At 43.0% G+C, this 14,257-nt stretch overlaps 3 protein-coding genes across 3 annotated transcripts; 1 reads left to right on the plus strand and 2 right to left on the minus strand.

Moving 5' to 3' along the window:
* Positions 1 to 7,190: 7,190 nt before the first annotated feature.
* Positions 7,191 to 10,055, minus strand: Arl8 (ADP-ribosylation factor-like protein 8). The gene is made up of 4 exons (XM_002053913.4): positions 9,656 to 10,055; positions 8,597 to 8,751; positions 8,364 to 8,525; positions 7,191 to 8,288 (listed from the first exon to the last, which is right to left on the minus strand). Exons 1-4 carry the CDS (start codon positions 9,776 to 9,778, stop codon positions 8,168 to 8,170), a joined length of 561 nt encoding a protein of 186 aa, XP_002053949.2. The 5' UTR covers positions 9,779 to 10,055; the 3' UTR covers positions 7,191 to 8,167.
* Positions 10,056 to 10,156: 101 nt separating this feature from the next.
* LOC6631002 (pre-mRNA-splicing factor ISY1 homolog) lies at positions 10,157 to 11,293 on the plus strand. Its single transcript, XM_002053912.4, has 4 exons — positions 10,157 to 10,248; positions 10,310 to 10,332; positions 10,397 to 10,557; positions 10,614 to 11,293. The coding sequence occupies exons 1-4, from the start codon at positions 10,246 to 10,248 to the stop codon at positions 11,249 to 11,251; spliced, it is 825 nt and encodes a 274-aa protein (XP_002053948.1). The 5' UTR covers positions 10,157 to 10,245; the 3' UTR covers positions 11,252 to 11,293.
* LOC6631001 (probable ATP-dependent RNA helicase DDX43) lies at positions 11,241 to 14,085 on the minus strand. The gene is made up of 5 exons (XM_015172079.3): positions 14,011 to 14,085; positions 13,081 to 13,940; positions 12,517 to 13,025; positions 11,798 to 12,433; positions 11,241 to 11,739 (listed from the first exon to the last, which is right to left on the minus strand). Exons 2-5 carry the CDS (start codon positions 13,777 to 13,779, stop codon positions 11,451 to 11,453), a joined length of 2,133 nt encoding a protein of 710 aa, XP_015027565.1. The 5' UTR covers positions 13,780 to 13,940; positions 14,011 to 14,085; the 3' UTR covers positions 11,241 to 11,450.
* Positions 14,086 to 14,257: the final 172 nt, after the last annotated feature.

The following is a 14,257-nucleotide window of genomic DNA, read 5'->3' on the forward strand; positions in this document are numbered from 1 at the left end:
CAGCAACCAGCAGCAACCAGCAGCATTTTAAACTAGCGCTCAAATTAGTTGGTTCGCTTTGCGGCTGACATGTTTATTACCATTAAGGGACAGACGGACAGACGGACAGGCGAACAGGCAGACATAAATCGAATTGCTCGTCAAGATCGGTTCGTTTACAATAGAAATTCAATTAAAATTGACATTTTTCGCCGATGAACTTATGCAAATGCTGGCCCCACACACAAGCGACAATCGACGAGTCCATCAGGCGTCTTCTAGGATATTTATGGGCAAATCCAAGCCAACACACACACACACACACACACACATACACACAGAAATTTATTATATTTTATAATGTAACAAATGGCACGTCGTCCACAGGGCCATAGACCTGACGGGGATCGGGATAAGTCGATCGCCCGTTCGCCTGTACGTGAGACCCGTCGCAGCTAACAATATGGATATGGATATATGCTGAGTGCATTCAACTCGCCCGCTTGCATCGATAACAAAAGCAATTTGCTAACGTAAGGAAATCCCACCAAAGTATGTGAAAATAATAACAGGCAGGCGAGCAACAAAAAAAAAAAATAACAAAATAAATGTAAAATGTTGGCAACGTTTAAAGTAGCCTAAAGCAGCTTGATTAATTTTATGAGCGATCAGCCGTTAAGTTCAGCGCACATGAAATTTTGCGATATTAATCTAGTATTAAGCATACGCCCCGTAGCCGTACCCCCTACCCCGTACCACCGTCCCCCTCTTAGCCACAGCCATGCCTGTGCGAAAGGTAAATACTCATTAGCGAATTTTTTTTTCGTTTTTTTTTATCATATTTTCACAAGTTTGGCGCTGGCGGCGTTCACTGCTGCAGTTGATCTTGATGCAATTAATAAAAAATGCAACAAAATATGCCGAAAAAAGCAAACGATTAAAAACTGTTGTGCATCGTACCACCGACGACTGAATACCCTAGCAGACACGGCCTGCGTATTTCTTTGATTGTCTGCTGTGACTAAGATTTTGCTTATAAGCTTGCAAGGGCTGAACTTTGCTAACACATCTTGAAAAACAAACAGATATCATTAGTCATCCAATAAGTCTCCTTTCAACTCATAGTTCCAATGGCAGCTATATGATAGGGTTGTCCGAAGTTGAGTTAAGATTTCGCTTATATAAGTGGCAAGCGTGCTTAAGATTAAAATATAACTCAAATTTCGACAGATCATTCCTTAGGCAGCTATAGATATAGCCTGCATCAAAAAGACGGACCTTTCGAAAGTTTCATGCGAATAGAGCAAATGCTGTGCACAGAAAAACAGACAGACATATCGACTGATCAGGCATTTATATATATATATGTATATATATATATATATATATTATCTGTGGCTTCGCTGACGTCTTTTTCTACGTAGTACAAATACCATGGATATATATAGAATACCCTTTGCAGCGAGCATATTTGCCGCGGCATTGCATGAATTGGCACGCATCTCCGGAAGCAATTGTCGGGCATGTCGGGAGCGAGGGTTAAGTTGTTCTGGACTAAGGGTTAAGGCAATGCGGCTGATCAGCGATTATGATTTTAGATGGCACAACACAAGCCAATACAGGCCCGCTGTACACTCCCTACTGCCACCACCATGCCGCTCGATGCCTCCTGCTCCCCCTCAAGGCAGAGCCGACCACACAGCTCGGCCCGTTCATCACACTGACAGCTACTCGTCCGGGGTCCGCGAATCTGGCTTGTAAATTGACAGGCGCAATTGAATGCCGAAGGCACAAAATTGGATAATTTCCCAGTGACAATCGACAATCCGTAGCTCGCTGGCCAAATTGACTGCAGCTTGATAAATGCGATGCGCAAAAGTTTCCCAGGAGCACTTGCCTTTGGACGCTGAGACAATGCAACTGGGGGCATTGTCAGGCGGCGATATGCAAAATAAATTTCACTTCCGAATCCTTTTTGCCCCACTGCCTAGCAAGCTGGCTGGCTGCCTGCCTGGCCAGACTGAAGCTGCGGTTGTTCATGGCTTGTTTTACATATGTCCCGCACCTTGGCGACCAAGAAGCTGGACCAAGTCGACGACGACGACGACGAAGACGATGGTCAGCCCGCCCGCACCACTTGGACCCTAAAGGCCCTTGGGGATGCTGCACGTAGCTCGACAATGAACCCAATAAAAGCGCTCTAAAAGGCAGGCTGCGTCTGGACCTGGACCTTGCCCTGGGCCTGGACTCTGTGGGCATTGTCGTAAATCGCTGCTGCTTCGTATGAAATCCATTTGAATTGATTGCATATTCGAGTCCGGTTCTGGTGGCGACTCGTCAATGCGCACTGTGGGTGAAGACCACCAAAATGTTGCAATTAATTTTTGGACAATGCGCTTTGTGCTATTTAGTTGTGTTGTCAGCATTATGGCAGTTGGCAGCTGCTCTCCACTTAAGTGCCTGCGACCAGGATAGGTAGGACAACATCCAAACGGTAGCCAAAAACATTTTGGCTACGAGCTGGCTGGATGGCTGGATGGCTGGCTGGCTGGCTGGTTGGTTTTTGTGTTGGATTTCGTCGTATCAGCGTCCTTTGATTTGCATATATTTCGGTTTTAATTAGTTAACAAGCTGCTTTCGTTTGTTGCGATTGCATGTTGAACCACGACGCATATCGTAGATGCTACAGGTATCTGCCACAGTCGCTGTCGCAGCCGCAGCTACCACAGCTACAGTTTCTACTGCTGTTGCATGCACCAGAGGCAAACTCCAGGCCAGGAGAGAAACAGCGAAACGTATAAAATCAAACACGATTTTTAGCAGTTTTCAATTCCCGGAAATCTTGTACGATATGTTGCACCACCACCACCAACATCTCCAGCAGCAGCCCAGTTGGCTGGGCTATGCCGGATTGTGTGGATGTTGGATGTGGATTGTTGTGGCAATGGCTACTTTGCCAGCGCCAGATACGATTCCAGTATCGTGCAAATGTTTCATTATTTAACAGATCTCAGCCAGAGAAAGAGAGGGAGAGACGCCAAGAAGTCTTATTGGCTGCCCGGTCCAGCTGGCTGCCCTTGGTCTGGCTGCTGCTGCTGCTGCTGCTGGAATGCGAGTGTGAAATAAGGCGACAAGACAAACTTGAGCGCAGAAATACCAACAAAAATTCCAAGATGTTGTCATCAATTAAAGCAAGCGTTGGCAGCAGATGCTGCGACGCAGCTTCACACCTGAGCACTTTATTAGTGCAGCAATGGGGATTGAGCTGCGACTGCTCCTCCTCCTCCTCCTACGATCCCTGCCACTGCCCTGGCTTTGGCAATTGCTGCGTGAATTATGGTTCACCTATGGCCTAGTGCTGCAGCCGGCTAAGGCAAATGGCGCAGCCGATAAAAGACGATAAATCACACAAAAGGCAGACGAGGCCAAGATTCTCCAGCGCAAAAGAAACAGAGCGAGCGAGAGAGAGAGAGAGAGAGAGTGAGCGGGAGAGAAAGAGAGAGAGAGAGTGCGGCACACACTTGCAGCCGAAGGTGGAAATCAAGCATAGGCGGGCGCTGCTTAAGCTTAACTTGGCCAATTCAGCAGAAAAGCCAGTGAGACAAACTTATTTGCATTTGCCCGGTTGTCAGGCCAAGTTCTTGTCAGCGTATCCTGTTGTTATACCCTAAGCCCACTGCATATGCCCCAAATGGGTATGATGTGTTTACGCATACTTATGCAACATCTACCTCCTATAAGGACGTTAAACTAAGTCGATCCAGCTATGTCTGTGAGAAGTGGACACCTACTCAGAAACTACGACCTAAACACTTGCAATTTGAAATATATATTCTCGTATTCAGTAGAATCTTCCACTTTTTCGATGTATTCCTATATTTTCATAATACTATTATTATGCTTAGCCCAAAAAATTTAAGACTCACATACAATAAACTGGCTGTCTATTTAAATAGATGTCAACATTTCCCCTTAAAAAAATATTTCCAAAAGCAACATTTAAAAAAAAAAAAAGAAAAAAATAAATCATTTTAAGTGATGAGGCATACATTTTTAAGCCATATTTAAATGTTTACGCTTTCATATAAATCGAAATATCAGAGCCGAACTGGCGTGGTACAAAGGGAAGAAGCAGCATAGCCGCATGTATATGCTTTATAAAGCAGCTGATATGCAGGGTATCTGCCCGACTAGAGCACTTCTGCTGGTTGTTGTTGTTTTTGTTGCTTTTTAGCGATATTTGCTACTGACAGCCCAAAAAACATGAAAATTGTTGCCCACGAGTCTGCCAAGTACGCCAGCCAGGCACTCAGCCAGCCAGCCGGGCCGAGTCCAAGTTCGAGCTTCAGTCCAAGTCGCAGTCTGGGCTCGGTCTTTTGTTCATCTTGTTAAGGTTTGAACTTTATGCCTGCTGCTGTTCTTGTTGTTGTTGTTATTGTTGTTGTTGTTGGTGTTATTGTTGTTTGGGCTTATTGTTTTAGCCAGCCTTTCCTTTTCTTTTTTTTTTTTTGTTCTTTTTAGTGCTGCAATTCCAGGAACTTTTCAGGTGGCACAGCATGTTGGGCACAGACACACTTTTGGTGGGCCCAGCATTGTGGAGACCCACAGTGCTTGCAATTAAAATATATTTAGGCATTATAAGGCCGCAGTACAACTGGCAGATAAGTATTTTGGCTAGATCGTATATAATATGTGATATGCTTTATGTATTGCATTGACATTGGCTAATTAATATGTTATTAATATATAATAGTTTGGCTCTGCGCATATTTATGGCCAACACCCCGACCAGCTTTTGGCTTTGACGGCTTTATATCAAAGGAGTCACGCGGCTGGCTGGCTGGGCTGGGCTGGTGCCTGGCGTTGACGTCTGTGGCGCATACAAATCATTGCGTTCCCGTTGTGTTGTGCTTAACGCTGGCATGCAAAAATATTTAAATGTTGCTTGCCAGCAGCATTTTAGTTTTGTCTGTTTTTTTTTTGGCATGTTTTTAATGTCATTATATAAGCAGCACAAGTCGCACAAGAAATCGCATTAAATAGCTAGAGTTTAAGTTTTGTTTTTTGGTTTTTTTTTTTTATAGCCACAAAACATAATTGAAATTTAGTTTCTGGCTAGCATATTTCTTTCGTGTATGCGTAATGTTTTGTTATGTTTATGAAAATTTATGAGCACGAGCACAAGCGACCCGTTGTCGCTGTTGGATTTGGCCAAATTATGGCCAGTTATGTTGTTGTGGCTTGCGGCCAAACAGCAAGCCAGCCAAAAAGGCATATCAGCAGCTGAGATGCTTATCGGCGCAATGTTAATTTCCAGCATTTAAAAGTGTAATTAACTCAATTTGAATTATTTGAGATGGTTGCGCAGGGGGGGGGGGGGGGGGGGGGGGCTAACCAAAACAAAAGACTTAGGCAGCGAACTTGTTGCGCATTGCACGCGGCTGCGGCCGAAAAGGAAGCAGGAAACCAACAGCCCAGACATGAGAATATTTGCTTATGAGTCACACGGCTCGTGTCGCACAGTTGGCTCCTACCGTAGCCGCAGTCAGTGCACTTGGGCCCAGGCACTTGACACGTATTCCTGGAACACGGCCGCTGCACACAGAATTTCTAATTAGCCAGCCAGCCTGCCAGCCTGCAATGCCAAAGGGCTCTGGTCTGTGTTGGGTTTCAGTTAGGAGTATTTATGCGTTCAGATTCGTTCGCATTTGTGGCATCGATCAATTGTTGACTTGCTCCGACAACTGGGTGGCCAACTACCAGTCTTGTGCAGCGCCTCAAATGCGGCTATAAATTATGTTCAATATACGCTCGGAATAGCTGATGACCCTTTTTAGGGCCTAGGCTAACAAAATATGTTGTCACTTCTCGTTGATTCATGGGTCTGAGAGTTGTGTGCAGTGTTCTTATCGCACTGGAACCATCACGAATGCGCATGAAAAATATATAATAATGTGCACTCATGCTTATACTTATGTATAAAAATTATAAAAATTACTTTTAAGTGTTTTTTAAATGCGATAAATATACAGAAATTACCCGGCATCGTACGGGTTCGATGTTGAGCATAACTTCATTAACTTCCGATGTACGCCCAACTTAAATGTATTATTAGAACTTTTTTCTTTATGAATAATAAAAAAGTAAATGAGCAAATATTCAACATTTTGTCCACACTCCCTCAATGAGATCGAATTTAGCCCAACCCCGTCTCAGTGCTGTCACTCTTTACCCCGAAGAAAGCTTCATTACGAAGTAAGTCTAGTTTAATATAGAGATTCTACCAAGTAGAGCTTAGTATGATATTCTATACAAGATAAAATTGAAAATAAACATACCTGTTGTCCATTCTTTATTCCTTGTTCTCAACTCCTTGAAGCGCTTATCCTGACTTTTGACAGCAGAAATCGGCGAAATTAGAATGGATTCCTTCCTTTCTCCGGAACACATATAACACAAACTAATGCTAAAAGTCGACTAAGACTCTCACAAAAATTGAATTACTTTACATTCCATTTGATATAATTAACGAACATAACAAGAGTTTAAATTTAATCAATGAATAACATTTTTTTTGTTCAAATTTGTGTAAATTTTCAAAAACATATAACACGCAAAAATAAACAATATAGATTGAAGGCAGCAAATGAAACAGGCACGCCCAATTCTCATTTTCGGGCGAATATCTTATTGCCGAACTTTAAGCCTTAGACAATTTGAGATATTTTCCCTCTGAACATGTATTCTAATTAGCTGAATTACAACATTCCATGTGATCTATTAAAATGCGATAAGATTGCCAGTCTGCGTAAAAAGGAATTAAGATCACTTTTGACTTATCTTAACCAAAAGTAACTTATCTGTTCGTCTTATAGCATACTTTTGTCTTTTGATTGCATACTTTAGGGCTTAGCTCAAAACACATACATACATATTTATTGTTGAAATAATTGCAGCGCATCTCACACATATGAATATCATTGTCTTAATAGGATTCTCTATGTTTTAGCTGTTCTTTTATAATAGTCTTTATTAGTTATGCTTTGTTCGCTTCTTGGGCGTGTTCTTTGTCAGTTAGATAATGTTGTTAATAATTGGAATTGCATATTAAAATATAAATTATAGTACATAAGCTTGATTTAGCCGTCTGTGTTTATGTGTGTGTGTGTGTGTGAATGAGATGTCATACATAAAGCGTGCCGGCGCTTGCATTTAAAGTTAACGCTCACAAAATTCGCTGATACAGAAACAGAACAATAGGTATACGCACGTATCTTACACGGATATCAATTAGTATTAAATATTAGTTTTTGATAATTATACGTTTTTCTTTAGCAATGTCATTTAAGCTCGCAAACATTCTATTTGTTGACTTGTGTTGCAAGTATGTACTTTGTGTATATTTTCAAACTTATTTCATTTTTAAAAAATTTTCGCTAAGCAAAAATGTAAACTATAAATATAAATATTTGCATATTTATTACATATGTAAATCATAATTTGTATTTGTATATCTCTATGTATATATATATATATATATAAAATGATAAAAAAATCAATAGTTTATAATCACACCAATAAAACACTAAACATAAGCCTAACTATTGTTCATACAAGCAACAAATCGATAGACACCAAATTCAACGGCTGTATGAGGTGAAAGCACATCATTATGCAAAATACTTTGCGATTTCTCGCTGTGTACAATGTGATTGTATAAGTCAAGATTATATATATTTGTGTGTGTGTGTGTGTGTGTGTGTGTAGGTATGTGTGTATGCTTGCGTTTTTATATTCATTTTTATACAGAATCCGTTGGCTATATTTCATTAGTCCTTTGTCATTTGTGAATTACAATTCGAGATTTTTGGTCCTAACGACGAGCTACTCCCGCCCACCTAACGCGAATTCTATGCACTGCACCATCAACACTTGAACACGATCTACAATTTATCATACAAACACACACATGCCAACAATCATAACGAGCCATTGCAATAACTTTTGCTCATAGAATCATTCTCATACATCAATTAACAGTCTACTTTAAATTAATATACTGCAAATTAAGTTAGTTGTTCAATGTGTATGCGAGAGAGTGCATAAATTTGTTTATATCTGAATGTGAATGTGTGTGTGTTTGTGTTTTGTGTGTGTGTGTGTGTGTGTGTGTGTGTTAGGCTATAATCTAACGACTTTGGCTTTTCGAATGCTGAATTAACCACTGCAGCGTTATGTCGATGTTGTCCTTTTCCTTACACGAAATACTATAACAACAAATTTCCCGATCCTGTATGCTGGACAGATTCCTGCAAAGCAAGAAATTAAAGATATATATACATATATATATATATATATAGATATGGTATGTAGCAAGCACTCACATTCGCTCAATGAGCCCGGTCTCATCGAGAGCGCCTGGAAGATCACGTTTATTGCCCAGGACGAGCACTGGAATGCCATTTAGCTGCGGCTTGTCCAGCAGCGAGTGCAGCTCATTGCGTGACGCTTCCAATTTGTCCAAATCGGCCGCATCGACCATATAACTAAAATACATAAAAGATAAGGCGGGTAATGTGAGTGTACAAAAAAACTTTGATAAAGCTGAGTTTCTTACACAATTGCATTCACGCCGCGACAGTAGCGTTCCCACATGGAACGAAAACGTGGCTGGCCCCCTATATCCCAGACCTTGATGGTCACGTTGCCTTTGGTGATTTTGCGCATATTAAAACCAACTGTGGGTATCATATCCTCTGCGAACTGACCGGACTGCGGGTGAAAGAGACATACATAGATAAGTTAAATTCATACCCTGCTAAAGCTTAAGAGATAACTTATCACAAATATACAGAATTTATGCCAACCAAAGGGTTTGATGTAGGGTTCACAGCTCAAGCCCTTTGCTCGTCTTAAGATTCGATTGTTTACTTTTGTTTTCCATAACTATAAGCCCAGGTTTTCGTTTGAGGTTTTCAGATTTCTACAGCACAGTTATTCAATGTATTATAAATTAATGGTGCAAACTTTTCTAAATCCCATATTATATAAAATGTAAGATATATGTTTTAAGATTTTTTGCTGCAGCTGGGCAACTGGTTCGTCTCTAGAGGTAACACTGTGGGAGTTTAATTAACCTAAACATTCTATAGAGCTGCAGCCACATGACTCACAACAAAGGCGTCCGCATATTATTTGTTTTGTGTGCAGCTTAGATGCCAGGTTTTAAGTCCGAATCGTTGCTTATCAGTAAATGGAGCAGACTATGTGCTGGGGAGCTGATAATGTCGTCATTTATGCAAATATGTGTATGCCATGTATTGATTAACGCCAGACACAATAAATATGAGTGCTAAAAGAAGTTAGCAGAGCGTCAATTGTTAACTCTGTGAAAATCAACAGCACAAAAAGTTGATAATTGCATGACGTATTTAGAAACAAAGGCAAATCAATAGAAAACGGCCAAACAACAACAACGCTCGATTTGTCACAATTTGTGTCTGGCGCCCCGCGCTTCTCCTTCTGTCCAAGGCATTTAGTTTATTGGTTTCTTCCTCTGGCTATTGCATTGGCATAGCTTGCGGCACACTGCTCTGCTTACCTCCGCGCCCGCAAAGAACAGCCGCCGCCTCACACACACACTTATTTGCTAAAAAAAAAAAAAAAGCATACTCACTGCAATAACATTGACGAAGGTGGTTTTGCCTGAGAATTGCAAGCCGACCAGCGTCAGTTCCATCTCCTCTTTCCAGAAGATGCTCTTAAACCAGTCCAGGATTCTGTTGATAAGCGCCAGCATGATTCTTCTGTTTTGTTAATTTAATTTTTCCTTGCAAATAAATGGCGTAGGCGAAACAGCAGTAAAGTTGTATCGGAGCACGTTTAATCGAACTACTGAATCAAATGAGCGAATGGCAATATTGTTCTTTCATCTAGTTCGCTACAAATACTATGTTCTTCAGCCTTTTCTGTTATATATTTTGCATTATCACTTTACACAATAGTACACAATAGTTTTCGAAAATGTATGCACTTTACTGCAGAACAACGATATAAAAATTTGCTTCATGCAGGCGTTCAGCCACGAACTGAACTTAACAGCTGCGAGCAGTCAAAGTCCACAACAGAGCCAGCTGTTACTTAACAGCAGAACAATAATCGATGTTAGTAATCGAATATGTATTTCGTGGAGAATGGCAGTTCACGTTATATTTCGATCAATTATCGACCAACAACCACAATCTGAAATATAAACAATAAATAAAAATGGTAAGTAAACGTTTAATTAATCAAACTATTATAATGTTCAATAAAAACTGTTTCATTTCAGGCAAGAAATGCGGAAAAGGCAATGTAAGTATGCTGTATATTAAAAGAAACACCTGCATTTAACTCTTACCTATTTTGCTGCCGGCAGGACAACGTTGGCGCGTTGGCGAGCCGCCAAGGAAGTCGAATCGGGTGAAAAGGAACGACGCCCTTACTTGGCATCGGAGTGTCACAGCCTGCCCAAATGTGAGAAATTTCGTCTGGAGATTATACGTGAAATATCCAAGAAAGTAGCACAAATTCAAAATGGCAAGTGATGGTTATATTGTCTATGTGGAATCTTTAAGCTAACATCCAGATTGCAGCTGGCTTGGGCGAGTTTCGCATACGCGATCTCAACGATGAGATCAACAAGCTGCTGCGCGAGAAGCGCCACTGGGAGAATCAAATATCAGCGCTAGGCGGTCCACATTATCGTCGCTATGGCCCCAAAATGTTTGATGCCGAGGGCCGTGAGGTGCCGGGCAATCGTGGCTACAAATACTTTGGCGCGGCCAAAGATTTGCCCGGTGTGCGTGAGCTCTTCGAACAGGATCCACCGCCTCCGCCGCGCAAAACGCGCGCCGAACTGATGAAAGACATTGACGCCGAATACTATGGCTATCGCGACGACGAGGACGGCGTCCTGATACCGCTGGAGGAGAAGATTGAGCGAGCCGCCCTGCAAAAGGCGGTGCAGGAGTGGCGCGAGAAAATGGCACGCGATGGTCGCATTATCGACGAGGAGGAGGAGGATGATGACGAAATCTACCCGCTCTCGGGGCCAGCACGCGAAGCTGCCGAAGATGCCAAAACACGTGCTGCGGAAAATGATCCGCTCGGTCTGCTGGCGCCACGTTTCACTGCCCATGTACCTGTGCCCACACAACAGGATGTGCAGGAGGCGCTGCTGCGAAAGCGCAAGCAGGAGCTATTGCAAAAATACGCAGGAGTTGCAAATTAATTACATTTTTATAATACATTTCCTACACTTCTCTTTGTTTAATGTATTTTTTATACACTGGAAATCTAGGAACTGATTGCATATGCTGGTTAAGTACATATTTAAAACTATAAATTCGAGCGCTTCAATGCGTTGTCTTGTTTTGTTTTGAAAACAATAATCCTTGTTGCTCTACAGCAGAATACAAATTTCGTCAGATTTAATAACGATCACGACGGCCGCCACCGCGGCCGCCGCCCCGCCCTCCAACCGCATCATCTTCGGCTGCACGACGTTTCATGGCCGCAAAACGTTTGGACATGTGACGCAACTCCTCGGGCACTTCCTGTGCAGCCTCTTCCAATATGGTAATCAGCTCCTTGGCTATGCCCCAGTCGTCGCGTGTAATAAAGCTAATGGACGTGCCAAGGCGTCCAGCTCTGCCCGTGCGACCCACACGATGCACATACTCCTCAATGTTACGTGGGAAATCGTAGTTTATGACATGGCTAAAAGCAGACAGCAGGATTAACAGTTATAGATATGATATAATTGTGGCGCACCCACGTTATGTCCTCAATGTCCAGACCACGCGAGGCCACATCGGTGGCAATTAATATGCGTACTATGCCCGATTTAATATCTGCAATAGCCTGTTCACGATCGCTCTGATCCCGGTTGCCGTGAATGCATTGTGTGGCGAAACCAGCCAGGGATAGATCGCTGGAGACATCATCGGCGCGAGCCTTGCGGCCACAGAATACAATTATCTTGTCCGTCTTGGACATGTTCTTGACAAACGACTTAAGCACATGGAACTTATCCCTGTCGTCCTCTAGAAGTTCAATGACCTGCTCAACGGAATGCGTAGCGGCCAGATCCAGTGAGCCGACGCACACCTGTATCGGATCCTTCATATAGCTTTGTGCCAAACGTCGCACACCCGGCGGCCAGGTGGCCGATGTCATTATGGTCTGCCTGTCCGGCCGTATGTCAAGCAGAACTTTGCGTATCTGCGGCTCAAAGCCCATGTCCAGCATGCGATCCGCTTCGTCCAGCACCAGATAGGTTATTGACGACACATTGACAACGCCGGCCTGCACCAAATCATTTAGACGACCCGGCGTACAGATTATAATCTCAGCGCCACGTTCCACATCCGAAATTTGCATATTACGATTGCCGCCGCCGTAGATGCAAACACTGTTCAAAATGAAGACAACAATCTATAGAAACTTTATGGACAGATGCCTGTTTCCAAGCGCAATAGCAAACGCCGAACTTACGCTTTCATTTGGCGAAAGGAATACTTCTTCACCTCCATTTCGATCTGGAGCGCCAGCTCACGTGTGGGCGCCAAGACCAGGACATTGGCGCCACCACGTGTGCCACGTGGCGTGCTTTGGTATTCGGTGTGTATCATGCCGGGCAAAAGAAAGGCAAGCGTTTTGCCCGTGCCCGTTTGAGCGATGCCAATCATGTCATGACCTTTGAGCAGAATGGGCCAAGCTTGCGCCTGTATGGGCGATGGATGCGCAAAGCCCTGCTTCTGTATTTCGCCCAGCAAATCAGGATATTCGGCAAAGCATTGCTCGAAAGTCCATACAGGATTGGGTATGGGCGTTGGGGTTTCGCCATCCTTCGCTTCAAAGACATGCGAAACACTAATATTGTTGTTCTCCATGCGTATGCGTGCCACCTCTGCCTCGGACAGATTGGCCACCTCCGGCAACTCTTTGTAGAAATCCTTTGTCAATTTCGGGCATTTGGCCCAGCGTGCAGCCTGGGCTATTTTCTGTTAACAATGGTTTCATTAGTTGAATACTACTCTTCGTTTTGCTGTGACTTACCGAAGCCTTGTTCAGGCCTTCCCAGTCGATGGTGCCCGTCAAGTCGCCATCGGCTGCAGTTTCTGATCGTGCTGTCGGCGCTGTAAACTCATAATTGCTTTGTCCACCGCCATTGCTATTATAGTTGGAATGACCATAGTCGTTGACTCCTTCGTCGAAGCGACCATAGCCAGCAACATGGGAACGCCCATAGCTGCCGCCGCCTCCATCAGGCTGGCCATAGCCTCCATCGTTGGAACGGCCGTAGCCCGCTCCTCCTCCACCCTTGCCGCTGATTTGCTTGCGTATCTCGTTCACAGCATCGCTGACATTTAGTTGAAAATTACCAGACACCTTGACCAATAGATCGATTTTATCTACATTGATGCGCACTGTGAACTCATTCTGAATGCGCGTTATATTCGAACCACCGCGTCCAATGACTCGACCCACCATGTCCGTGGAGATTTTAAGCGATTCGCTGAAAGCGTGCTCGGCAGCGCTCTTCATGGAGCCGTTTCCATCTCTTTCGTAATTATCGCGACGCTTGTTACTGTAAATCTCGCGATGCTCTCTGTCGCGTTTATTGTGGCTGTCATATCTGCCGCCGCTGCGCCGACCCCGAGAATAATCGTCGTTGTAATTCTCGTTATATGTGGATTGCGAGTATTTTGCGGGCGGCTCCACGTAGTTTGGATCATCCCAATCCAATTCAGACATTTTGCAATTGGAGCTGCTTTTTAATTAATTTTTTTTTTATGTTATTTTCAATCCTCGCTGTTGGGAAAATGTTAAATTCGAGCACTTGCAAGGTCAGCGTTTAAACGGTAAATTCCCTTTGGTATGGCAATAAAACGCAATAAGCGTAATGCCAGAGTCAGCTTGAGTCACAGTAATATGTTTAATGTAGCTGGGCTGTAAATAATTAATCTATTTATTACAAATAAATACCTTACATATTACACACACAATTTCCAGCAAGGCAAAGTCGACAATACAAATCAAACAGGCGCTCGCGATGAACACGAGAATTTGACAGGGTTGTATCGTAGGCAGGGCTGTATGCGAACAGAGTTGCTCAGGGATATGTAACAGAGCTTTGTAAGAATCCATTAAGCGCCGCCAAAAGATAAAGTTTGAATAAAAATCATTTGATATTTTTTTGGTTACTTGTTTATGTTTTCTATTTACTTAACGT

The sequence above is a fragment of the Drosophila virilis genome, chromosome 2 (genome assembly GCF_030788295.1).
Source record: "Drosophila virilis strain 15010-1051.87 chromosome 2, Dvir_AGI_RSII-ME, whole genome shotgun sequence".
Classification (NCBI taxonomy): domain Eukaryota; kingdom Metazoa; phylum Arthropoda; class Insecta; order Diptera; family Drosophilidae; genus Drosophila; species Drosophila virilis.